Here is a 26,686-nt window from a genome sequence, read left to right on the forward strand (position 1 = left end):
AGTTAGCAAAGATCAGAAAGATTTAACTCCTGGTTATTAAGAGATCTTTCTTTATCTGGACGTGTACTTTTATCACAATCTGAAGGTCCAGATGAGTTTATTACCTCCCTTGACTTGGATGTTCCTCTGTCAGTAACTAAAATGGTTGATACTAAATCATTTAACTTCATATGGAGGAATAAACCTAATTATTTCAGAAAAGCGGTAATATGTAGCACCCAAGGTGAGGGAGGGTTGAATGCTCTGGATTTCAAAACCTGTAATATAATGTTAAGATCAAATGGATACAAAACTATTTAAGAAATAAGGGTTGCATCTGGAATATCATCCCTAATTTAATATTCCAACACATTTGTGGTCTAGAATTCTTACTCAAATGCAACTTTGATATGGGTAAAATCCCTATTAAGCTTGCAAACTTTCATAAACAAACTGTCATACTTCTAACTTGGAACATCATGTACAAACACCATTTCCCCTCATAGGTATACAATCTGGAATAATAGAGACATAAAATACAAAAACAAGTCTTTGTTTTTCCAGAACTGGTTTGACAACATTATTTGGGTTAAACAATTATTGAATGATGGAGAACTATATTATTATCCAGAATTTATTACAACACACAATGTTACATTCACTCCTGAGGAGTATCAAATTGTTGTTGGAGCTGTCCCTAAAGGTGTTCTTCTTTTAGGAGAATATAACAACACTCCAAGTGCAACTGTTGAGGATTTTGTAGCCTCAATACAACTAGAAGGAATTTACATTTTAAACGTAATAACATGTATATAAGGACACTATGTCAATATGTTACTATTCCCTCTGCTAAAATGTACTGGACTGCAGCTCTAGGACAAGTGAACTGGAACAACGTTTCGTTGTTGTCTGGTAAATATTGAATATCTAATAAGGTGAAAGAAGTATCATACAAACTCATTCATAGAATCGACCCTGTAAAGACCTTTATTATACACAGATTTAAAATAGCTATTGATAATAAAAGTGTATTTTGTAATTGTGACCCAGAGACTCTTGACCATTTATTTTGGGACTGCTCTTATGTCAGAAGATTTGTGCGAGTTAGAAGATTTTATTTTAAAGGAAACAACTATTAATGTTAATTTGAAAGACTCTGATGTTATGTTTTATTTTGAACCAAATGATATGGACCCTGATTTAACATTCATTGTTAATTTGCTTATCTTTCATGGAAGATTCTTTGTCCATAAAATGAAGTGGGCAGAGAACAAACCCCTTTTCACATTATTTCAGATAGAATTGGAATATTATTTTGAAATAATCAGTAAATCTAAAAGCAATACGCACCATGAAAGTATTTAACAAATGTAAAATTAATCTTGATATGTAATAATACCAGTCTGTTAGGTTTATGTTTGTACATTTCTGGTTTTTGTATATTAGGTTTATGTACATTTCTGGTTTTTGTATATTAGGTTTATGTACACTTGTTTGTATATTAGGTTTATGTACATTTCTGGTTTTTGTATATTAGGTTTATGTACACTTGTTTGTATATTAGGTTTATGTACACTTGTTTGTATATTAGGTTTATGTACACTTGTTTGTATATTAGGTTTATGTACACTTGTTTGTATATTAGGTTTATGTACACTTGTTTGTATATTAGGTTTATGTACACTTGTTTGTATATTAGGTTTATGTACACTTGTTTGTATATTAGGTTTATGTACACTTGTTTGTATATTTCTGGTTTTTGTATATTAGGTTTATGTACTCTTGTTTGTATATTTCTATTTTTTGTATATTTGGTTTATGTACTCTTGTTTGTATATTAGGTTTATGTACTCTTGTTTGTATATTTGGTTTATGTACACTTGTTTGTATATTTGGTTTATGTACTCTTGTTTGTATATTAGGTTTATGTACACTTGTTTGTATATTTCTGTTTTTTGTATATTTGGTTTATGTACTCTTGTTTGTATATTAGGTTTATGTACTCTTGTTTGTATATTTGGTTTATATATTTCTGTTTTTTGTATATTTGGTTTATGTACTCTTGTTTGTATATTTCTGTTGTTTGTATATTTGGTTTATGTACTCTTGTTTGTATATTAGGTTTATGTACACTTGTTTGTATATTAGGTTTATGTACACTTGTTTGTATATTAGGTTTATGTACACTTGTTTGTATATTAGGTTTATGTACTCTTGTTTGTATATTTCTGTTGTTTGTATATTTGGTTTATGTACTCTTGTTTGTATATTAGGTTTATGTACTCTTGTTTGTATATTTCTGGTTTTTGTATATTAGGTTTATGTACTCGTTTGTATATTTCTGTTTTTTGTATATTTGGTTTATGTACTCTTGTTTGTATATTTGGTTTATGTACACTTGTTTGTATATTTGGTTTATGTACTCTTGTTTGTATATTAGGTTTATGTACACTTGTTTGTATATTTCTGTTTTTTGTATATTTGGTTTATGTACTCTTGTTTGTATATTAGGTTTATGTACTCTTGTTTGTATATTTCTGGTTTTTGTATATTAGGTTTATGTACTCTTGTTTGTATATTTCTGTTGTTTGTATATTTGGTTTATGTACTCTTGTTTGTATATTAGGTTTATGTACTCTTGTTTGTATATTTCTGGTTTTTGTATATTAGGTTTATGTACTCTTGTTTGTATATTTCTGTTTTTTTGTATTTGTTGTGTTCATATTAAGATTTTTAAAAAATGTTTTTAAAAGATGGCTCCATCTGAGCAGCTAATCTCATGAGGTTTGGTACATTATTAGCTGTCTGCACACAGAACTCTGCAGTGTTATCAGACACAAACAACTAACATATCACACAGTCTCTGCCAATTTTATTACTTCAGTCAAATCACAACAAACTGTACAACAATCGTTCAGTTTTTCAGTTCTTCTGTTAGTGCTTGGATCAGTATCAGCTGCTCACGGAAAGAAGGATAGATTGATGCCCGGAAGGAAGTTAAAGAAGGAGAGGAAGAGCAAGAAATAGACCACCATTGATGGTCCCTTTTTCTATGATGACAATAATGACTTGCAGTATGATATCTCATTAGATTATCTATCTAGTCAAAGTGCTACGGTGCTACAATAACATCTGGGTCAGAGGTAATACATACTAACAGTCTGAAACCTTACAGGGAGATGAACTTGGTTTAACCTAGAACCATCCCCACACACACTCCCTTATCCAGGGGTAGCCAACCCTGGTACTGGAGAGTTAGAGGGTGTGCAAGCTTAGTAAGTACCAGCGTGAACACACCAGATCCAGCTAATCAATGTCTTGATGACTGATTGAGTCAGGTGTGTTAGTGCTAGGCTGGAACAAAAGCCTGCAATCAGCCATACACCTCCAATCTACAGACAGGTGGTCCCTCAGTGTCAGGAGAATACATAAATATAAAACTACATAATATACTCAATACAGTGTCAATACCAGTGACGTCAGTGTCAGAGGTGACAGACTGGTTTGGATTGCTGCTACAGACTGAACTCCGACCTACAGGGTCATGACCTTCTTTCATATAGTGCATTTAGAGACAATTCATGAGGGAATAAGAGAAGGGAGATGGAGGACAGGAGGAGTAGACTTTCACCCAGGGGTTGGTTGCAGAGGGTAGAAAGGGATGTGTAGCTGATAGACTGTACAGTAGTTTGGTCCATGTGTGGGTGTGTCTAACTGACAGACTTCAGTTTGACCCAGGGGTTGGTCCCACGGACCTCCATGGGTGGATTGTTGGCGAAGATGTGGTTGCAGAGCTCGTCCAATGGCGGCTCAGGGTCAGAGATCGCAAACTGGGCCGCATCCTCGATCACTTTCCTGATCTCTACATCTATCTCCTAATGGTAGGGAGGAAGGAAGTAGGTATTGAAGGAAGGAAGAAGGAAAGAAAGAATTGGACCACCTGTGTCTGTATGTTTGTGTGTCTATGTGTATGTTTGTGTGTCTGTCTGTATATTTGTTTGTCGGTGAAGGTGTGAGTACCTTGATCTCCTCCACAGAAGCCATGTTGTTGGACAGCATACGCTCCTTCAGCATGGTTATGGGGTCACTCTTACTGCGCACTTCCTGGATTTCCTCACGTGAACGGTAGCTACAGGACATTACATCACACACAGGAAGAAGAGGAGTTAGACCTTATTAGCAGGGTTTGGCTCCAGCCCTTCGTTGACGAGAGAGAGAGAGAGAGAGAGAGAGAGAGAGAGAAACACACACACACACACACACACACACACACACACACACACACACACACACAGAGAGAGAGCGATAGAGCAAGAGAGAGCTCGCTCGCGCTGGAATGGAAGCGATGGTACAGTGTTATTAGGCACGTCCCAAACCAACACTGAACGACACTGGGTGAGCCTACAGGACAGGCTACATTGGAGAGTGAAGTAGAGCGGCTACACAAGGTAGAGGGCAAGAGAGAGAGAAAGGAGGGGTGTGGTGAGGAGTGAGGAGGTGGAGAGAAACCGGGGGTCAGGTGACGGTCACAGGGTCAGGGGTCAGAGATCACATCTCACCTAACCCCGGGGTCGCTCATGCTGTGTCCATGGTAACGGTAGGTCTCCAGCTCCATCACAATAGGACCCTGGCAGAGAGGTTTTCAAAGCCAGGAGACTCATAATGCTAACCAATGCTCCTATGACACAGCTGAATGGCCTGATCAGGGTATTCTACACGCTTGGAAAGTGGAGACTTCATAAAACATCAAAAAGTTAACATTACTGGTGACACCTTGCAGCAAAGATATAGAACTGATATATGGTCTGTCCCTTGCAGTTTTGGAAACTGCATCGACATTTGAGGTGGCTAATTAATGGTAAATAACTTCATTGTTTTGTCCCACGGTTAGCTGATGATTAGCTAGCCAGCTAAAATTGTTTACAGTTAGTAAGCAGTTGCGTCTACACTATTTTTCTAGCTACAGTTGCACCGCCAAGTCAATTACCTGTCTCCAAAGATGACCTGATGTCTATATCTATGCTCTTTGGCCCTGTAGCACACCAGGAGCACCATAAGTGGTTTTAAACTGGTAACAATTACAGCTCTGTTCTATAGTCTCTTCCACATACTGCCTTTTTTCTACTGGTCACTGGGCTGAGCCTCCCTCTGTCAAGCAAGAGACACTGGTGTGATACTACATGCTGATCAGCCTTCTGAGATTTCACTGTCTGAGACAAAGTGATTCTTAACACTCTTCAAGCTCTTAAATCAGTTATAACTTTCTCTGCCCCAATCAGAACTCATCTTTTCCAGCTCTACAAGCCATTATAGCTCACCTTCCCAGCTCTGCAGTAGTCTGCAGCAAACTTGATGGCCTCCCTCACACACAGAACGTCCATGCCATCCACCTACACCACAGGGACGGAGGGGTTAATATAGCAAAGATACACTCACTCACTGTGTGTGTGTGTGTCCTACCTTGATTCCAGGTATATAGTCTCCTCTCTTGAAGTAGTCAGTGCTCGCGGAAGATCTCTCTACAGACGTCCCCATGCCAAACTTGTTGTTCTCACAGATGAAGATACACGGCAGCTTCCACAGAGCCGCCATGTTGAACGACTCAAAGATCTGGCCCTGATTGGACAAGATAAGAGACAATGATGATGATGATTTAATGACTTCATTGTAACCGTTAGATAGACCTCACCTGGTTGGCTGCTCCGTCTCCGTACAGTGCCACGCACACCTGGTTGTTGCCTTGATACTGACAGGCTAGTGCCACACCTGCCCCTAATGGAACCTGTAGACACACACAAACACACAGTGAGAATGCATGGGTGTGTGTGTGTGTAAGTGACCTGTTCAGATAGTTACCTGAGCCCCCACGATTCCGTTCCCTCCATAAAAGTGTTTAGCGTACATGTGCATAGAACCACCTTTACCCTTGGCCACACCCCCTCTACGACCTGAGAGAGGGAGAGATAGCGAGAGGTCAGAGAGAGAGAGGGGGGGGGATAGAGAGAGGTCAGAGGGAGAGAGAGAGAGAGGTCAAAGGGAGAGGGGGGAGAGAGTGATAGAAAAGTAATAGAGAAAGAGATTAGAGATCTATTTCAGGTAGAAGTTGTAGAGATCTAAGATCAGTTAATCTTCCTTAAAGCCTGACTGTAACCATTAGGGGGAAATAGAGATCTGACCTCAGATTACTGTCTAGGTGTATCCCACCTGTGAGTTCAGCCAAGATCTCTCTTACAGACACGCCCCTTGTGAAGGTGTAGCCATGGGCGCGGTACGCCGTGATCAGGTGGTCTGTTGGGTTGATGCCCGCCTCGATGCCCATCGCACACGCCTCCTGTAACACACCACCAACAGCAGCTAGGAGTGGGGGGGTATGTTCTTGTGTCCCTGAGAGTGTGTGTTTATATGCTAATCTAATGTGTGTGTGTGTGTGTGTGTGTGGTGACCTGTCCGTCGTAGAGATGGCAGAAGCCTCTGATGATCTTCTGCTTGTACAGCTGGTCAGCCTTCAGCTCCATGCGTCTCATGGTCTGCATGGTTCTGTAGTACTGGAGGCCCTGTTCTCTGGTCAACACCGCTGTCTCAGAGGGGCCCTCCTCCAGACGGTGCAGCTCACACTTCTATTGGAAAAAACAGAGAAGGGAAGGAGACAGACAGCTCAACCAACCAATCAGATAACAGTTTTAAGAAGGAAGTTCCCTTGTCATATCTAGGACTCGTCCAGCAGGGCGGGCTAAAAGTGTATGTGGACTCACCTTGACGTCAAAGCTGGCCTGTGGGGTGAAGTCAGCGAAGGAGCGTGTGGAAGCCACCATCCTGGCTCCCTGCAGAGAGAGAGAATGACACATGAGAGAGCGATACACACACACACACAGGAAATACAAGTCTAATAGCCAGCCACCCTCCTCCCCAGGCTAAATCCACCCACAGTGTGAAAGGAGGACTGGGAGTTCTGCAGAAGGAACGTGGCTGTTTGAGGTTCAGGTTTATCTGTTAGAGCCGGCCAGCCAGTCAGATACTAACTAGTGGTATTGGTGGTTGTCGGGGTGTTGCTGGGGCAGGCGGTGAGGTTATATTGACATATTCGGACAGACCAATTAGCAGCTGGGGAACAGAGGAACCATCCAATCAGACCAAAGCACGGCCAAAGGTGTCTGACCGCTGCCCTAAAAGGGAGGAGCAGAGGGTCGGGACAAAGCAGACTAATCTGTAGTCAGAACTATCACTATCTACCACAGTGCACCAGTCAGGGCCTCGATCAGTACACACACAGGCTGTTTTCTACATGAGCTGTTTTGTGTTCATGGTCTGACAGGCTAAATCAGGCCTACAGGACAGGCTGTACAGCAGAGCTATGAGCTCCTTACCTCTGACACTGTTTGGGCTCCCTACAAGAAAGCCAGGGAGAGAAGGGGGAGAGCGAGAGAGAAGGGGGGTGATAGAGTGATGGGAAAAGTAGTCATTGGGAGAGAGAGGAGAAAATGAGTGGTGTCTGTAATTAATCTTTAAAACACTAGGGGAACTTGTGCAAAAACTCATATAGCCCCTAGGGCCTAATATCTTTTTGACCATGAAAGGTGTGCTGATGAGTTTATGGTGAGAGAATGCAGCTGAGGGTGCTGAAGTTCACAGAGAACATTAGAGGAAAATCTATAGACCAGAGGCAGACAGCCAAGATATTAGCCCCAAGAGAATAGCCCCAACCATCACTAGCCTACACACCATCCTTACAGCGCCACCGTGCGGCAAACTTGTAGACGCCGCAGGTAAAAAAAATTGTTGTGCCCTTATTTATACCCGCGCAAAAAACACGAGGCACCATGGACAGCACCAAGATTTAAAAAAAACTGTGGCTGTAGTTCGCGTTTATGTTCTTATTGCCTTTTACCTTGTTCTTTATAAGTGTGAACCTATTGGAAATAAATAGAAGAGTATGCAATCATCTTTGGTATCCCATTACACCCTACACAACTTTGTTGAAAAATTAATCTGGCAGAATAGAGCATGCATGAACAGGCTGTCAATGTATGTAACAACTCATATAAACAATACCCGCAGTAGACAGCGACAGTAAATCGATTTGGTTGTTGTGTTGTTGAGTTCGTACTGACTGACCATATTACCAGGCCTACAAGGTCAGCACTGCTAGCTGGGACTGGAGCTACTACCAACCTCTCATCCGGCAAGTCTGGCTGGCTGGCTGGCTGGCTAGCTAGCTTGCTATCTCAGTGCGAAATCACCTCGCTAATTTTCAGCATCATTGACAGCGGCACGAAGGTTGTCAGTAGACTACGTACCACATTCTTGCTGGCGTTGCCCAGTCGGAACACGTTCGAGATGAGGGTCAACATATTTTGCATGCTACTGGACACCCTGCTCTTCCAGTACAGAACAGCAGACCTCATTAACAGATTAACGCTGACAACACAGATCAGCTGGTCGGGTGGCCAACTACAACTATCCCGGGGTTGGCTAATACAACATGAAATTACATGATGATAATAAAGATTATAAACTACAGGTGCATTCCTGTACAGAAGTACCCCCGCATTCCCATCGTTCAATATCTAGGCCTATTCTAAAAGTGCTTGAAATCTATTTTCAGTTATTGCCTGGCTGTATCCTTAAATGTTCTAACGTTTTCACTGCTCTGACGGTATTTGAAAAATGTATAATGTCCAGCTGCTGTCAGTCTCGGTAGCTACCCAGGAACTTTCTCTGTCATCAGAAGAAAATAGTTTATTCACATATTTTCTACTTCTGTAACTGCTGAATCGTCGGGCAGCTAGAATGACCATTGCCCATCTGGCCCCAGTCGTTCCCTTCACCTGAGAAAGGCAAGTGAGTCCGACCTGCCATTCACCTGATCTCACCTGTGCACAGTATAAATTAGACTACATATGCCTACATAGAGTATGTAAGGAAGCAGGTAGCCTAGCGGTCAAGAGTGTTGGGCCAGTAACCGAAAGATCGCTGGTACACATCCCTGAGCTGACTCGGTGAAAAATATGTCGAGGTGCCCTTGACCTAGACACATAACCATTATTACTCCAGACAGGGTGGGTACAGCAGTGGTTGATGAACGGTTTAAACAGTTCAATCTGTCTGACTATTCCTGGACGTGTGAGTACTTAAATCTATCTGGTTTTAGCTCATCTCTTAGAGATGGAGTCAGAGACACCGATTTTTTAAGAATGAAAGTTGTGTGATGGTCCTTCGAGAATTCCCTATCCCTATAACGTTCAGTAAAAGTGTATGCCCTGCAGTACGTTTGTCTGTCCCACTGAGGGGATAGCATTCAGTGAGTGTGTGGAAGAGTTTAGTTCCATCGGGGCCGAGGGGGTTGCATGATCTACAGACTCCCAGTTCACAAACCTGGCCTGCTACAATTTCTAACTCCTGACCCTTAATACGAATATAATTTGATTGGTTGATGTCAACATAATCAAACTCAGGAAGTAGGGTGGGCTGGGACCAATAAGAATCCCTCTTCTCTCTGACATCACTCACCAGATCGCCAAGGACTACGGAGTCTACATGGAAGGCCTGGGACACACACTCAACCAATTCCCACACAAAAACATACACAAATTACCTGTGCCTCCTCTACTCCTCTTCTCCAGGGGTCTGTTCATCATAGACAGAGTAGGCATTCTGAGACAGGTTACCCTGAATAACCTTCCAATAGAACGTTCTGTAGACGAGACCCTGCATTGGGCACTCAGCACATCCAGACTACACAGGAGGGCAGTGTTGACCCCAGTGTGTGTTTATGTGTGTCTCTGTCCTTTTGTGTCCAGCAGGATCATACCATGTGATATAAATATATAATAATATATGCCATTTAGCAGACGCTTTTATCCAAAGCGACTTACAGTCATGTGTGCATACATTCTACGTATGGGTGGTCCCGGGAATCAAACCCACTACCCTGGCGTTACAAGCGCCATGCTCTACCAACTGAGCTACAGAAGGACCATATGACTAATCAGTCCTGTACCAATACTAACAAAGGGATTTTTTATTCAATCAGATCAACCCTGAGGAGGCATTGAAAGCCCAGTGGCCAAAGTAGGAGCACACCTAGGACAACCACAACACCCAGTAAGAGTGACACTCAACAGCTGACCAACCAGTCAGATCTAGTCTCAGCTGTTGATTAACCAATTACTGTTAAGCCAAATTGCCAGTTCATATGGTCAAGTAGTTTAGGATGAATCCCCTTTCTCATGTTTTTTCCTGTAACTTCCTTTTACAACCACAAGATAGCGATCAAACTCCTCTCTTTTGTCAGCTTACTCACATCACATTGCAGTTTATACAATTAATCCATTTCAGATTTTAATTAGGGGTCCTAACATTGAAGGTGCAGGAACACTACAATTATTGTAAACAAAGATGGCATTTCCAGACCAGTTGATGGCGCAATAGCACACTTTAGGGCTATAACTTCTGAACTGTTGACTTTGAGTCATGCAATTTCGTAAACATTATGTACATAAGGACAGTAGAATATGTTATGCAGGTATTGTGACTAGATAGAGTACAGCTACGACTGGTAGTTACTTTTCATAGCAGTTTAGGAGAGTAATTTAGCTAACCTTAACCTCAGTCTCCTAACCTGCTACAAAAAAGTAACTTCTGGTCGTAGATGTATTCCCCAGTCAGAACCCTATGCGGGACCGTAAACAGATCATTGTGGGGCTCCGGCCTTGTACTAGGATGACCCTGGAATGCTGCTTTCAGCTTCAATGAATGTAATATCTATATATCTTTTCTGGGAGAGACTGATGTTTGACTCACTCCCTAGATCATCCCAGATCCAGGGGAATTATAATCTAGTATTTAGACCAGTTGATGTGAACGACTGAGTCAAACCAGAGGGATCCGCTCAATGAAGTTAAATGTTCAGAACATAACAGATAGAAATGTGATGAATAGAGCCGACATTATGTCATTTTCTACATGACAGGCAATCTGTTCTACACAATACATTTCTATCTGAACATTCTGGAAGGCTGCACCCTGAACAGACTTTAGCCAACTCAACAACCTTCACTTGAAGAAAATAAAACTCTTATTTGCTCAGTCGAGTTTACTTTTAACGTGTATATGGACACTTACAACAGCTTCCTTCCTTAAAATTGTTGATAGTTGAACATGAGTAAAAGACGGATGGATACACGTGAATCACAATGAAGGATAAATATTTATTGCAAATATGTGTCATTTGTTACATAACTTTGTTACATAACTTTGATCAAATTGAGTAAAGATGTCTCTTTCCTTTAAATAACCCATACACACACATTCACTCGCTCTAGTGTACACACAGATGGAGATTATATCAAATAGAATATATAAAAATAAGACCTGTGATGAGTATCTGTGAAAAACAAGCTTTAAAGCTGTAAGACCGTGTAGCATGAATAACCTTTTGACAAAATCTAAAATCCTGTTGATGTAATCATGCTAATCAAATGGCTACCCAGACTATTTGCATTAACCGCCCATCCTTTATTTTACGCTGCTGCTACTCGCTGTTTATTATCTATGCATAATCACTTTACCCTTACCTAAATGTATATATTACTTCCATTACCTCGACTAGCCAGTGCCCCCGCACATTGACTCTGTACCGGTACCCCCTGTATATAGCCTCCTTATTGTTCTTTTATTTTTTAACTTTAGTTTATTTAATAAATATTTTTCTTCACTCTTATTTGTCTTAAAACTGCATTGTTGGTTAAGGGCTTGTAAGTAAGCATTTCTACACCTGTTGTATTTGGCATGTGACAAATAACATTTAATTTGATTTTATGTCGAAGATATGTAGAAAAAAAAGTGATAGCACTATTGATATCTGTGTTCCCAAACCAGGATCCCAGAACGTAAACAGACTCCAGAAGAATCAACCACCAAACAGACCTATACTAGACAGACAGCATGCATATATTTAAGCAATAAGGCATAAGGGGGTGTGTTATATGGCCAATATACCACAGCTAAGGGCTGTTCTTAGGTACGACGCATCGCAGAGTAACTAGATACAGCCCTTAGCCGTGGTATATTGGCCATATACCACAAACCCCCAAGGTGCCTTATTGCTATTATAAACTGGTTACCAGCATAATTAGAGCAGTAAAATTAAATGTTTTGTCATACCCATGGTTTACGGTCTGATATACCGCGGCTGTCAGCCAATCAGCATTCAGGGCTCGAACCACCCAGTTTATAACTATAACTATATATATTTGGTACATAGAGGTAAACAAATTAATAGGCACCTTGTTATGCAAATAGACACACACATACACACCGTACGGTAAGGAGGGCGGGTGCGGTGGCTGGACACTAAGGCTTTAGCAGGTAGTATTTGTGTTGGGTCATGATTCGTCAGTATTCATCACGTCTCACTGAGACTCCAGGGTCTGGTTAAAGTGTCTCTTTCCATCCAGGTACAACATGGACTCTGGGGATAGACACATACGACCAATGTTAGACTGTGTGGAATCTACAGTAAAAACAATTCAATAACTTTAATCTCTTTCTGTTGGCACAAACATTCCAGTAACTACCTCCGTAGCTCTGCGATGCAATGTTAGAGTTTAAAGGTCCGGGGTTAGAGGTCATACCTCGGTAGCTCTGCGGTATTATTGCTGAGTTCACGTCATGTTGGAAACTCAAACTGACATTTCCAACTTGCTTACTTGTAATATAAACAAGCCAGCGTTTCCCACAAGGGAAGTATCCGAATCAACCAATATGAAGCACTACATAAATAACGTTAATTTTAACTCAGAGGTCGTGAGTTTCCGACATGACTTAAATGCGGCATATGTTAGGGTTAGAGTTAAAAGGTCATGGCTTAGAGGTCATACCGCCGTAGCTCTGTGGCACTATGTTGGGCACGTCTTTGTCTGTGACGAAGGTGAAGTGGAAGACATTAGTGGTGTTGTGCTGCCGGGTCAGGGGGTCAAGAACCTCTGTATGAACTCTGACCTGGATGTACTTTCCCTCTGTGTAACACACCTGGAGACAGAGAGAGGGATGTGTCAGCACTGAAATTGGAGATCATATAACACACTAATGCACATGCTTGCATGCGCACACCCACACACAAACCTGTGATGAGAGGAGGAGTAGGGAGCCAATCTCTACTGGCTTCCGGAAGAGGATATCGTCCACGGCAACCAAGTTAGGCCGACACCCCCTGGAGCAGAGCGAGAGAACACACACACAATGAGGATGCGCAAGTGTACAGTGCATTCAGAAAGTATTCAGACCCCGTGACTTTTTCCACATTTTGTTACGTTACAGCCTTATTCTAAAATGTATTAAATTGTTTTTTCCCCCCTCATCAATCTAAACACAATACCCCATAATGTCAACGCAAATACAGGTTTTTAGAAATTTTTGCAAATGTATTCAAACTTTAAAAAACCTTCGCCCCAGTCTGAGTTCCTGAGCGCTCTGGAGCAGGTTTTCATCAAGGATCTCTCTGTACTTTGCGCTGTTCATCTTTCCTTCGATCCTGACTAGTTTCCCAGTCCCTGCCGCTGAAAAACATCCCCACAGCATGATGCTGCCACCACAATGCTTTACAGTAGGAATGGTTTCCTCCAGAATTCCACCAGATGTGACGCTTAGCATTAAGGCCAAAGAGAATCTTGTTTCTCCTGGTCTGAGAGTCATTTAGGTGCCTTTTGGCCAACTCCAAGCGGGCCACTCTACCATAAAGGCCTGATTGGTGGAGTACTGCAGAGATGGTTGTCCTTTTGGAAGGTTCTCCCATCTCCACAGAGGAACTATGGAGCTCTGTTAGAGTGACCATCGGGGTTTTGGTCACCTACCTGACCAAGGCCCTTTTTAATTATAATTTTTTAACCTTGATTTAACTAGGCAAGTCAGTTAAGAACAAATTCTTATTTTACAGTGACGGCCTACCCCGGCCAAACTCTTCCCTAACCCAGACGACTCTGGGCCAATTGTGCGCCCCCCTATGGGACTCACGATCATGGCCGGTTGCGATACAGCTCAGGATTGAACCAGGGTCTGTAGTGACGCCTCTAGCACTGAGATGCAGTGCCTTAAGACTGCTGCGCCACTCGGGAGCCCTGAGTTTCTGCTTTGTCATTATGTGGTATTGTGTGTAGATTGATGAGGGATTTTTTTTAAATCCATTGTAGAACAAGGCTGTAACGTAACAAAATGTGGAAAAGGGGAAGCGGTCTGAATACTTTCCCGAATGCACTGTAAGTGATGGACCGATACAAACGTAGATCTTCTCATTTGTACCCATCCACACAACCCAGCAAACTCAAATTGGTTCTGTGAATGTTCAGGGAACGTTATTGGAACAATGATGCATGTCAAAACATTACACTAGAACTTTGAGTCTTGTGGGAATGTTCCTTGTTTGATGTTATGGGTGTTTTAAATAACATCTTCATCAACACTAACAGAACATTCCTGTAATATTTCTGCAGAATGATTTGAATTAAATCCAGACATAGTTGCTGAGGTGTGTTTAGGGTACATGTCATAACGTCACACCGTAACTGGGAATGTTCTCGGTTGCTGGGAACACATTCGCTCACTCACCCGTAGACACATGCGTTAGCCCAGCCCAGCTCGTAAGCCTTCCTCATCAGAAACCCTCCAAAGATCCTGTTAAAGATGTTCCTCTCCTGAAAACACACATCTTAGTCAGCACAAATTAGAAATGTTCCAGGTTGTAAATATCTCTGCCTCTCTCTCCCTCCTTCCCTCTCTCTCTCTCTAACCTGTGGATGGCATATCTCCAGTCCTTTCACTTTGGCATCCTCCATCCATACTGAGTTAGGAGGCAGAACTCTGCTACGGAAACTCACTGTCCTACAGGACAACACACAGATAGACACAATCACCACACTCACAAAATGCTTGTGCTGGATTTTATGATGTGTGTGTTCTCATCATTTAATAATGTAAAACTTGTAATTTGACAGTGAAGCAACAAAAAAATCCATAATATTTCGTACAGCTTATAATTCAGTGAGTTTGCTATTGTAGATTTATGCTTTACAGTGGGGCAAAAAAGTATTTAGTCAGCCACAAATTGTGCAAGTTCTCCCACTTAAAAAGATGAGAGAGGCCTGTAATTTTCATCATAGGTACACTTCAACTATGACAGACAAAATGAGAAAAAAAAATCCAGAAAATCACATTGTAGGATTTTTAATGAATTTATTTGCAAATGATGGTGGAAAATAAATATTTGGTCAATAACAAAAGTTTCTCAATACTTTGTTATATACCCTTTGTTGGCAATGACAGAGGTCAAACGTTTTCTGTAAGTCTTCACAAGGTTTTCACACACTGTTGCTGGTATTTTGGCCCATTCCTCCATGCAGATCTCCTCTAGAGCAGTGATGTTTTGGGGCTGTTGCTGGGCAACACAGACTTTCAACTCCCTCCAAAGATTTTCTATGGGGTTGAGATCTGGAGACTGGCTAGGCCACTCCAGGACCTTGAAATGCTTCTTACGAAGCCACTCCTTCGTTGCCTGGGCGGTGTGTTTGGGATCATTGTCATGCTGAAAGACCCAGCCACGTTTCATCTTCAATGCCCTTGCTGATGGAAGGAGGTTTTCACTCAAAATCTCACGATACATGGCCCCATTCATTCTTTCCTTTACACGGATCAGTCGTCCTGGTCCCTTTGCAGAAAAACAGCCCCAAAGCATGATGTTTCCACCCCATGCTTCACAGTAGGTATGGTGTTCTTTGGATGCAACTCAGCATTCTTTGTCCTCCAAACACAACGAGTTGAGTTTTTACCAAAAAGTTATATTTTGGTTTCATCTGACCATATGACATTCTCCCAATCTTCTTCTGGATCATCCAAATGCTCTCTAGCAAACTTCAGACGGGCCTGGACATGTACTGGCTTAAGCAGGGGACACGTCTGGCACTGCAGGATTTGAATCCTTGGCGGCGTAGTTTGTTACTGATGGTAGGCTTTGTTACTTTGGTCCCAGCTCTCTGCAGGTCATTCACTAGGTCCCCCGTGTGGTTCTGGGATTTTTGCTCACCGTTCTTGTGATCATTTTGACCCCACGGGGTGAGATCTTGCGTGGCGCCCCAGATCGAGGGAGATTATCAGTGGTCTTGTATGTCTTCCATTTCCTAATAATTGCTCCCACAGTTGATTTCTTCAAACCAAGCTGCTTACCTATTGCAGATTCAGTCTTCCCAGCCTGGTGCATGTCTACAATTTTGTTTCTGGTGTCCTTTGACAGCTCTTTGGTCTTGGCCATAGTGGAATTTGGAGTGTGACTGTTTGAGGTTGTGGACAGGTGTCTTTCATACTGATAACAAGTTCAAACAGGTGCCATTAATACAGGTAACGAGTGGAGGACAGAGGAGCCTCTTAAAGAAGAAGTTACAGGTCTGTGAGAGCCAGAAAACTTGCTTGTTTGTAGGTGACCAAATACTTATTTTCCACCATAATTTGCAAATAAATTCATTAAAAATCCTACAATGTGATTTTCTGGATTTTTTAAATTTTTTTGTCTGTCATAGTTGAAGTGTACCTATGATGAAAATTACAGGCCTCTCTCATCTTTTTAAGTGGGAGAACTTGCACAATTGGTGGCTGACTAAATACTTTTTTGCCCCATTGTATATGCGTTTGTACAATGGGTGTGAAGTCAATTAAGATTATTGCTACCTTACATTAACTTTAATCTAATTTTAAATGGGAACATTAATGTGACAACAATTTGATATGACAAAATATGACTGTCGTCATTGTGATCCGTGTGATTTAAAGATACATTATGGAAGTTAAGTTGCTTATTGTTTACGTAAAAACAAATATTTGACGTGTGTGTGTGTGTTTGTGTCGTACTTGCTGTCCAGGGTGTTGAGGAACAGGCTGTGTACGATCTTCCTCTCCTCAGCAGTAGGGGCCACCTTCAGTAGAGACGCTGTACTCAGCTCTATACGACGCGTCTTATTGACTGGAGGGGGACACACACACACAGTAAATAACACAAACACACAGTAAATAACACAAACACAGTAATATATACACATAAGGATGTAGTGTGTCTTACTCTCTCCCTGGTAAAACAGTTTCTCCTCCTCAATTCCCTCTGGCTTCAGAGGGTTAACAAACGCTGCCCTGAGAGAGACAGAAACCGACAGAGAAATAGAGACATCAGTCATGGATGGATATGGTGGAGGGTTGGTTGAATGGATGGATGATTGGATGGATGTTGTATACCTCTTGTTCTCAGGGTCTCTGGCCACCATAACAAACGTAGCATCCAGAACTGGAGTGTAGGCCCCACCGTGGTACTGTGCATACACACAGACATAACATCACTATTGTGGACATTCGTATATTACTGTGTGTGTGCGCGTGCGTGTATACCTGAGACATGTGCATCTTGGCTTCAATGGAGGTCTTCCCCACCCAGGTCACGTGACCAGTGAACTTGATGTCACAGTCAGGGTGGATGATTTGTTTCCTCATGTCTGTGACATCACATACAGAGGAAATAAGCCACAACTACAAAACTGCAACAGTAACAAACAATATATATTCAGGACTGCTAGGTGTCATACCTATCTTATCCACCAGGGCAGTGACGATGGACAGAGGAGATCTTTGAAGTGTCTTGTTATGGGTGTGAGAGTAACAGATCAACACTAAGGGGGGAAAGAGAGACAAAGAGAGAGAGAGAGAATAGTAAAACCAGTGTAATACCATGCACCAGTGTGTTGTTGAGGTGATGATGTCGGCAGGTTGGCGGGTTAGAGCGTTGGGCCAGTAACCGAAAGGTTGCTAGATCGAATCCCAGAGCTGACAAGGTAAAAATCTGCCGTTCTGCCCCTGAACAAGGCAGTTAACCCACTGTTCTCCGGTAGGCCGTCATTGTAAATAAGAATTTGTTCTTAACTGACTTGCCAAGTTAAAGGTTAAAATAAAATTTAAAAAATGGTAATATGGTCATACCTGCTAGACTGTCCAGATCCTCCAGGATACGGCCAAACCTGGAATAGAGACAACAGACAGAGGGGGGAAGGAAGTGTGTGTGTGTGTGTGTGTTTGAGAAGAATGTGTGAGTGTGTATCTGTATCTGTTACCTGACACCTTTGAGGTAGTTGAGGTATTTCTCTCTAAGGGTAGGGTCTGTGCCCAGGGGAAGGTGGGCCTCTATGTAGCTGTCCTTCATCCTGCGGACAGGAAGCTCATCCTGAGAACCAGCCAGCTGATTGGACAATGACAAACGGTCAGCTAGCGCCTGCTGGTGGTCTCTACAGGATGGGAGATAGCGAGAGATACATCAGGAATGAGCTGTGAGTTTAACAAGGTCATACACATCTATAACAAGTAAACACATGCCTTCCTGTCATGTTATCAATATCTCAATACAAAGTAGCTTCACTGGTTCTGTTACCGTACCTCCAGTTAGTAGACGCTCCCACAATCTCTCTCAGCCTGTTGCGCACTGAAAAACAACCACACAGTTGATCAGCTCTCAGTGTGTGTGTGTGTGTTTGTACTGATTCTGTGCTCAGAACAGAATGTGCAATGGGAATCATATGATCTCAGACAGAATGACAGCAGCAAGCTACAGAGTACTAGTGAAGTCTGGGTAGGATACACAATATCAGCTCCACTGTTGTTCCAGCTAGCACATGGAGCCACTGAGTGGCTTTGCGCTGCAGCTCGAGGGTGTACGCGCAATGCGGAGAAATCACTAGTGCACTGACAACGTAATAAGGTGTCATTTGAGATTTGAGAGACGACCAAGACAGGTCCGTATACTATAGAATAGGGTACAGCAGCATCGTTAAGAGGTGCCCGCCACTGCCACAGGCCAGGGGTGCATTCATAGTTCAGTCTGTAAGAAATGGAAGAGAGAAACAAGGCCGTACAACCAGCTCAACAGACCACAGGGTGCTGGATAGAGATAGAGAAATAGAGAGAATGCGTTAAAGGCAGTGTGTTTTAGAGACGATGAGCTAAAATACATGCAGGCAGGATTAAGTTGAATTTAGACTGAATTAAGTAAGTGTTTTATACAATTAGGATTCAGGGTTGGTTACCAACACACCATTGGACATTAGCAAGTGAGCATTTCCTGTGGAGAGTGGAGACACAAAACAAGTAATGGGTTAGATGTCAGGACACTAGATGGAGTCTCAATGTCCTCTAGTCTTGTCATCATACCCAAAGAGTAGTATAAATTAAGTTCATAACAGTGAGTCAGTTAATCAATTAACAAACCAATATATAAATATATATATAGATCAGTCAGTCAGTTGTATATGGCCTTACCCTCAGACATGTCTGGGGCCTTCCCCTGCAAAGACACAGGCCCCCGGGAGAACGTCCTGGTTGTCAGGGACGCCACCGACCTTAGGAACCGTAACCTGTGGAATGGAAGGAAGAAACACTGACATGTCAACACAGCAAGCCCACAACATTCACACTCAAGGTTCCAAATACTACAGATTCATCGCGTAAACCTATTAATAAATGTGTATGGGAATCCCAGATGTCAGTCAAGTCCCTGGCACATAGCCCACTGAGTTTGGACAGCACATTACAGCACAGTACAGAACAGCACAGTGGACCTCACTACAGTAGAGTTCACAACTCAATCACTGGTTGAAGAGTGTTTTCTGCCCCTCCCAAAATATTAAATTTGTAGATAACTGGCACTCTTTCTGGGACTCCCCCACAAACAGGACCAAGCCCTGCCTGCTGAGGAGTGACGGACTCCATCCAAGCTGGAGGGGTGCTCTCATCTATCAACATTGACAGGGCTCTGCCAGCCTGCAAGCTAAGTGGAGTCTGCCACTATCACTGTCAGTGTAGTCAGCTCAGCTTTCCCACTGAGACCGTGTCTGTGCCTCGATCTAGGTCGGGCTGAACTAAAAACATGGCAGCGTACGCCTTAGCAATCTCACTGGAGTAAAGACCTCCTCCATTCCTGTCATGATTGAAAGAGATTGTGATAATATCTCACATCCCAAAATATAACCACTTCATGTTAGATCCCTCCCTTCCAAGGCAGTCATCGTCAATGAACTAATCACTGATCATAACCTTGATGTGACTGACTGAAACATGGCTCAAGACTGATTTATTTACTGTGTTAAATGAGGCCTCTCCTCCTGGTTACATTGGTGACCATATCTCCGTGCATCCCGCAAAGGTGTTGCTAACATTTACAACAGCAAACTTCAATTTACCCTTTTTTTCTCCATCTTTTGAGCTTCTAGTCAAAAAATCTATGCAGCATACTCAATAACGTTTTATAGCTACTGTTTACAGGCATCCTGGGCCATATACAGCGTTCCTCACTGAGTTCTCTGAATTCATATCAGACCTTGTAGTCATGGTGAATAATATTCACATTTTTGGTGACTTCAATATTCACAAGGAAAAGGCCACAGATGCACTCAAAGGCTTTCGGAGCCATCATCGACTCAGTGGGTTTTGTACAACATTTCTCCAGACCTACGCATTGCCACAGTCATACCCTGGATCTAAACTCAGCAACAACAAAAAAAACTCCCCTTTTCAGGACCCTATCTTTCAAAGATAATTCGTAAAAATCCAAATAACTTCACAGATCTTCAATGTAAAGGGTTTAAACACTGTTTCCCATGCTTGTTCAATAAACCATAAACAATTAATGAACATTCACCTGTGGAACGGTCGTTAAGACACGAACAGCTTACAGACGGTAGGCAATTATGCTCACAGTTATGAAAACTTAGGACACTAAAGAGGCCTTTCAACTGACTCTGAAAAACACCAAAAGAAAGATGCCCAGGGTCCCTGCTCATCTGCATGAACGTGCCTTAGGCATGCTGCAAGGAGGCATGAGGACTGGAGGAGATGTGGCGGTGGGCAATAAATTGCAATGTCGGTACGGTGAGCTGCCTAAGACAGGATCGTGGCAGACCCCATGTAACACCTGCACAGGATCGATACAGCCGAACATCACACCTGCGGGACAGGTACAGGATGGCAACAACTGCCCGAGTTACACCAGGAAAGCACAATCCCTCCATCAGTGCTCAGACTGTCCGTAATAGGCTGAGAAAGGCTGGACTGAGGGCGTGTAGGCCTGTTGTAAAGCAGGTCCTCACCAGACATCACCGGCAACGTCACCCATGGGCACAAACCCACCGTCGCTGGACCAGACAGGACTGGCAAAAAAGTGCTCTTCAATGACGAGTCGCGGTTTTGTCTCACCATGGGTGATGGTCGCATTCGCGTTTATCGTCGAAGGAATGAGCGTTACACTGAGGCCTGTACTCTGGAGCGGGATCGATATGGAGGTGGAGGGTCCGTTATGTTCTGGAGCGGTGTGTCACAGCATCATCGGACTGAGCTTGTTGTCATTGCAGGCAATCTCAACGCTGTGCGTTACTAGGAAGACATCCTCCTCCCTCATGTGGCACCCTTCCTGCCATGACCCTCCAGCATGACAATGCCACCAGCCATACTGCTCGTTCTGTGTGTGATTTCCTGCAAGACAGGAATGTAAGTGTTCTGCCATGGCCAGCAAAGAGCCCGGATCTCAATCCCATTGAGCACGTCTGGGACCTGTTGGATTGGAGGGTGAGGGTTAGGGCTATTCTACCCAGAAATGTCCGGGAACTTGCAGGTGCCTTGGTGAAAGAGTGGGGTAACATCTCACAGCAAGAATTGGCAAATCTGGTGCAATCCATGAGGAGGTGATGCATTGCAGTACTTAATGCAGCTGGTGGCCACACCAGATACTGACTGTTACTTTTGATTTTGACCCCCCCTTTATTCAGGGACACATTATTCAATTTCTGTTAGTCACATGTCTGTGGAAATTGTTCAGTTTATGTCTTAGTTGTTGAATTTTGTTATGTTCATACAAATACATGTTAAATTTGCTGAAAATAAACGCAGTTGACAGCTCCCTGGTATACAGAAAATACCCGAGCCCTGAAGCAAGCTTCCTGAAAATTGGAACGGAAATGGCGCTCCATGATACTGGAAGCCTTCCAAGGAAGTCGGAATATGTAATTCCTCACTGCTGATCGATCAGCCTACTTTTCCAACCTAATTGAGAAGAAAAAAAATCCAAAATGTATTTTTGATACTGTCGCCAAGCTAACTTGGCTGTACGGGGCTGTAGTGCAGGTTGAGAGCTTCAAGTTCCTTGGTGTCCACATCAACAACCAACTATAATGGTCCAAACACACCAAGACAGTCGTGAAGAGGGCACGACAAAGCATATCCCCCCTCAGGAAACTAAAATGATTTGGCATGGGTCCTGAGATCCTGAAAAGGCTACACTCTGTTTATCATATATGCATAGTCACTTTAACTATACATTCATGTACATACTACCTCAATCAACCTGACTAACCAGTGTCTGTATGTAGCCTCGCTACTTTTATAGCCTCGCTACTGTATATAGCCTGCCTTTTTACTGTTGTTTTATTTTCTTCACCTACCTATTGTTCACCTAATACCTTTTTTGCACTATTGGTTAGAGCCTGTAAGTAAGCATTTCACTGTAAGGTCTACACTTGTTCTATTCAGGGCACGTGACAAATAAACTTTGATTTGAAGACACTAGGCAATATTTCTTAAAGGTCCTGAACAGTCATTCTGATCATGTAAAATTGCCTTTTGGGTGACTAAAATATCCCCCATAATATTATGAGTAACTAAATATCAGCCATAATAACAGCTCTTTGAAGCACCTATGTCAAGAAACTTGGATGCAGTGAGCAGGGTTGTTTTAGGCTGGCGGAAGACCTAGTGAGCCAGTAAGTAGCTAACACTAGACACAGATGAAAGTGGAAACATAAGTATATTTGCCATAGATTAATAATGTAAACTTTTAATTATATATTTCCTGACACTATATAGTAATATATAATAATAATAATAATAATAATATATGCCATTTAGCTGACGCTTTTATCCAAAGCGACTTACAGTCATGTGTGCATACATTCTACGTATGGGTGGTCCCGGGAATCGAACCCACTACCCTGGCGTTACAAGCGCCATGCTCTACCAACTGAGCTACAGAAGGACTACGTCAAATGTAGACACCAGCAAAGTAGCTAACTAGCTACAGTACCTTTGGAAAGTATTCAGACTAGAGGTCGACCGAATATGATTTTTCAACGCCAACACCGATTATTGGAGGACCAAAAAAGCCGATACCCGATTAATCGGACAATATTTTTTCTTTTTTTGTAATGACAATTACAACAATACTGAATGAACACTTATTTTAACTTAATATAATACATCAATAAAATCAATTTAGCCTCAAGTAAATAATGAAACATGTTCAATTTGGTTTAAATAATGCAAAAACAAAAGTGTTGGAGAAGAAAGTAAAAGTGCAATATGTGCTATGTAAGAAAGCTAACGTTTCAGTTCCTTGCTCAGAACATGAGAACATATGAAAGCTGGTGGTTCCTTTTAACATGATTCTTCAATATTCCCAGGTGATAAGTTTTAGGTTGTAGTTATTACAGGACTATTTCCCTCTATACCATTTATATTTCATTAACCTTTGACTAATGTTCTTATAGGCACTTTAGTATTGCAAGTGTAACAATTTGTAAGTCGCTCTGGATAAGAGCGTCTGCTAAATGACTTAAATGTAAATGTAACAGTATAGCTTCCGTCCCTCTCCTCGCTCCTCCCTGGACTCGAACCAGCAACAAAACGACTACAGCCACCATCGAAGCAGCATTACCCATGCAGAGCAAGGGGAACAACCGCTCCAAGGCGGTTGTTCCCCTTGGTACGGTATCGGCGTTGAAAAATCATAATCGGTCGACCTCTAATATGGACAGGAATCTGCCTTTCCAAATCCTGTCCAATCAATTTAACTTACCACAGGCAGACTCCAATCAAGTTGTAGAAACATCTCAAGGATGATCAATGGAAACAGGATGCACCTGAGCTCAATTTCAAGTCTCATAGCAAAGGGTCTCAATACTTATGTAAATAAGTTATTTCTGTTTTTATATTGTTATTACATTTGCAAACATTTCTAAAAACCTGTTTTCGCTTTGTCATTATGGGCTATTGTGTGTAGATTGGGGGGGGGAAATGATTTAATCAACTTTAGAATAAGGCTGTAGCGTAACAAAATGTGGAAAAGGGTAAGGGGTCTGAATACTTTCCCAAATGCACTGTATGTTAACCACGTCCCTCTGAAAACATACCTTCTCTGATGTTGGAACTTATTAAATTAGGTAAGAGAATATCATGATACCATTGGTGTATTAAAATAAGAGTTAGGGTGATGTCACCCTATTCCCTTAATGATCCAGGCTCCTGAATCCGATTCCCTTAATGATCCAGGCTCCTGAATCCTATTCCCTTAATGATCCAGGCTCCTGAATCCTATTCCCTTAATGATCCAGGCTCCTGAATCCTATTCCCTTAATGATCCAGGCTCCTGAATCCTATTCCCTTAATGATCCAGGTTCCTGAATCCAAGTGTATAACATGAGGGAGGGAAGCAATAACTTTATGATCAAACTTTATCAATGTAGAAGCAACAATACTTTTTCTAACTTTGTCATCATACTTTTATCTAGTTTCATCCAAATATAATCAAATTTCACCAAAAAACTTGATTTTAACTGTTCATTACCTATAAAATGATTTCTACAAAACTTAATATAAATGATGAAATTAGTTGGCAAGGGTCTTTACAACACTGTATTTTTATGTATTTCTAATATATATTTTCTGAGACCTCTTTTCCATATGTTTGACCAGAAATCAAAGCCTTTGCTTATTACACATTTTTGGGATGAAAAATGATTAGAAAATGCATATATGCCTTATTTTTTCAAAAACATACTCAGCGTTCATTTTACACCAATTTTTATACGCTCCTTTGAACTTCACGTTAGAGCTCATGGTGTTTTGTTGTTTTTTTTACAAAGAAATGCCTTTTAGCTAGCTAACGCTACTACATTAGCAAACTTTCATTAGCTAACTAGCTTTACCATTTCTGTGAAATCGACTGGTTTAGCTAGCTCTTCTACACCCTCACACTCACCTCGGTGACAGCATTTCCGTGTGCTATATGAAGATGTTTGAGAAGTCAGGTGAATTTGCAAAAATACCGAAATACAACTCCAAAACGGGGGGGACAGATTAAACTAATTATACAAAGAGTGACAACACTGAAATTGTAGATGATTTCCTGTGGACATTTGCCCTTGCCTGTACGTACCGTATTACTAAAAACAAGTGCGCAATTATTTTGCGGATATAATGGATGGCGTAAAAGCGTTCATCAATTCACTCTCAAATTCATAGACAGAGCTATGGATGCAAGGACTTACCATTAAAAATATGTTTTATTTTTGTTTTAAGCATTGGGGCTATGTTTGTTAACAATTGTTAAAAACAATGGATAAAAATAAGATTATATTGACTCCGCCAGGACAGCGGAGTCAATCACCACCTTCCGGAGACACCTGAAACCCCACCTCTTCAAGGAATACCTAGGATACGGTAAGTAATCCTTCTCACCCCCCCCCCCCTAAAAAGATTTAGATGCACTATTGTAAAGTGGCTGTTCCACTGGATGTCATAAGGTGTATGCACCAATTTGTAAGTCGCTCTGGATAAGAGCGTCTGCTAAATGACTTAAATGTAAATGTATATTTTGGGTTGTGATGGGGTACCAGTTTAACTTATAGCTCATGAGGCATTTATAAGTTATATTCTGCTAGAATCAATGGGTATATTCCATATATATTACTTAATCGTTCAAAAATGTATGTACAAATGGCAGATTGCCCCTTTAACCTCCCTGTATGTGAGTGCATATGGCCTCGCCAAGAGGTCTGCAACTTTATGGCACAGCTTCCCTGTAATTGCAGTGCCACAAGCCCCTCTGTCTCTTCTCCTTTAGATAGGGCCCACTTTGAGAGGAACATTAGACCTCTGTTGGCTCCGTCACATACTTTATTTGTTATTACCATTTACAGCTCCTCATTATGCCTGCATCATGATGAGGCCTTTGGCATTAATAGTAGTATTCCACATTCAATTAGCTATTCCGGGCTGTAACATGGAAAACCCCACATTCCAATCCACACTCTCACCTGTGAGGGTCAGTGGAGGAGGGGCTGGGGGGCAAGGTGAGAGAGAACAAAGTTGTTAGATTTCTGAAGAGAGTACTAATTTTACTGCCCCCACTACAATAACCCTGAAGAAGGCACAGTGATGCCGAAACGTTGGTGATTTACCCAATAAATTATTACGAGTTTTTATATAGAGTGTGCGACTCTCTGTTATTTTTATACCCACAACAAACATATTTAAATATATGTAATTTTGTCCTTGAAACATTTAATTGAAATACTGTAGAATTCCATTCATTCCTATGGAGTACTGCTTCTACTAGCACCAGCAATTCAGGGTCTATATTAAAGTAACTGGTCGTGCTGCACTGGCTACAATCCAGTAATTACTGGATAGGCTACTGAGCCTGTTATTATCAGCCATTCCACTGTAGTCTTGGCCTGTGCAAAATCTATGTAACCAATTTCTGTAGATATTTATACTCAATACATACATAGTTAAAGACATTTAAAGAAAAAAGTGCTAAAGTACAGACTAGGCTAGATGCAGTGAAAAAATATAATGTGCACCTGTT

The 26,686-nt window shown here is 41.8% G+C and overlaps 2 protein-coding genes across 5 annotated transcripts; both read right to left on the reverse strand.

The window, feature by feature from the left end:
- Nucleotides 1-2,834: 2,834 nt before the first annotated feature.
- Nucleotides 2,835-8,687, reverse strand: LOC118361709 (pyruvate dehydrogenase E1 component subunit alpha, mitochondrial-like). Of its 3 annotated transcripts, XM_035741861.2 has the most exons (12): nucleotides 8,274-8,687; nucleotides 7,344-7,364; nucleotides 6,732-6,800; nucleotides 6,423-6,596; nucleotides 6,184-6,310; nucleotides 5,836-5,927; nucleotides 5,669-5,761; nucleotides 5,440-5,595; nucleotides 5,298-5,369; nucleotides 4,539-4,606; nucleotides 4,000-4,108; nucleotides 2,835-3,854 (listed from the first exon to the last, which is right to left on the reverse strand). In XM_035741861.2, the coding sequence occupies exons 1-12, from the start codon at nucleotides 8,379-8,381 to the stop codon at nucleotides 3,690-3,692; spliced, it is 1,254 nt and encodes a 417-aa protein (XP_035597754.1). In that variant the 5' UTR covers nucleotides 8,382-8,687; the 3' UTR covers nucleotides 2,835-3,689. The 3 variants fall into 3 exon arrangements, with proteins under 3 accessions (XP_035597754.1, XP_035597755.1, XP_035597756.1); XM_035741862.2 differs by lacking the exon at nucleotides 7,344-7,364 and having other exon boundaries at nucleotides 8,274-8,674; XM_035741863.2 differs by lacking the exons at nucleotides 7,344-7,364; nucleotides 8,274-8,687 and adding an exon at nucleotides 7,000-7,088.
- A 2,479-nt stretch (nucleotides 8,688-11,166) lies between these two features.
- Nucleotides 11,167-25,248, reverse strand: LOC118361711 (acyl-coenzyme A thioesterase 9, mitochondrial-like). 2 transcript variants are annotated; one of them, XM_035741864.2, is made up of 16 exons: nucleotides 25,076-25,248; nucleotides 19,312-19,406; nucleotides 19,088-19,114; nucleotides 18,433-18,478; nucleotides 18,114-18,284; nucleotides 17,983-18,020; nucleotides 17,592-17,675; nucleotides 17,398-17,501; nucleotides 17,248-17,321; nucleotides 17,078-17,145; nucleotides 16,870-16,981; nucleotides 14,763-14,853; nucleotides 14,581-14,666; nucleotides 13,102-13,189; nucleotides 12,858-13,008; nucleotides 11,167-12,448 (listed from the first exon to the last, which is right to left on the reverse strand). In XM_035741864.2, the coding sequence occupies exons 1-16, from the start codon at nucleotides 25,087-25,089 to the stop codon at nucleotides 12,390-12,392; spliced, it is 1,308 nt and encodes a 435-aa protein (XP_035597757.1). In that variant the 5' UTR covers nucleotides 25,090-25,248; the 3' UTR covers nucleotides 11,167-12,389. The 2 variants fall into 2 exon arrangements, with proteins under 2 accessions (XP_035597757.1, XP_035597758.1); XM_035741865.2 differs by lacking the exon at nucleotides 19,088-19,114.
- Between the last annotated feature and the right edge of the window lie 1,438 nt (nucleotides 25,249-26,686).

The sequence above is a fragment of the Oncorhynchus keta genome, chromosome 28 (genome assembly GCF_023373465.1).
Source record: "Oncorhynchus keta strain PuntledgeMale-10-30-2019 chromosome 28, Oket_V2, whole genome shotgun sequence".
NCBI lineage: Eukaryota > Metazoa > Chordata > Actinopteri > Salmoniformes > Salmonidae > Oncorhynchus > Oncorhynchus keta.

Coding starts and splice junctions, on each gene's coding strand:
- LOC118361709 (XM_035741861.2), bottom strand. CDS start 8,381: ATGAGGTCTGCTGTTCTGTACTGGAAGAGCAGGGTGTCCAGTAGCATG. Junction 6,597..6,731: donor AGGCCAGCTTTGACGTCAAG/GTGAGTCCACAT, acceptor TTTTTCCAATAG/AAGTGTGAGCTGCACCGTCT. Junction 4,607..5,297: donor ACTACTGCAGAGCTGGGAAG/GTGAGCTATAAT, acceptor CCTCTCTGCCAG/GGTCCTATTGTGATGGAGCT.
- LOC118361711 (XM_035741864.2), bottom strand. Junction 19,115..19,311: donor GGCCCCAGACATGTCTGAGG/GTAAGGCCATAT, acceptor CACTCTCCACAG/GAAATGCTCACTTGCTAATG. Junction 17,676..17,982: donor GGATCTGGACAGTCTAGCAG/GTATGACCATAT, acceptor TTCCCCCCTTAG/TGTTGATCTGTTACTCTCAC.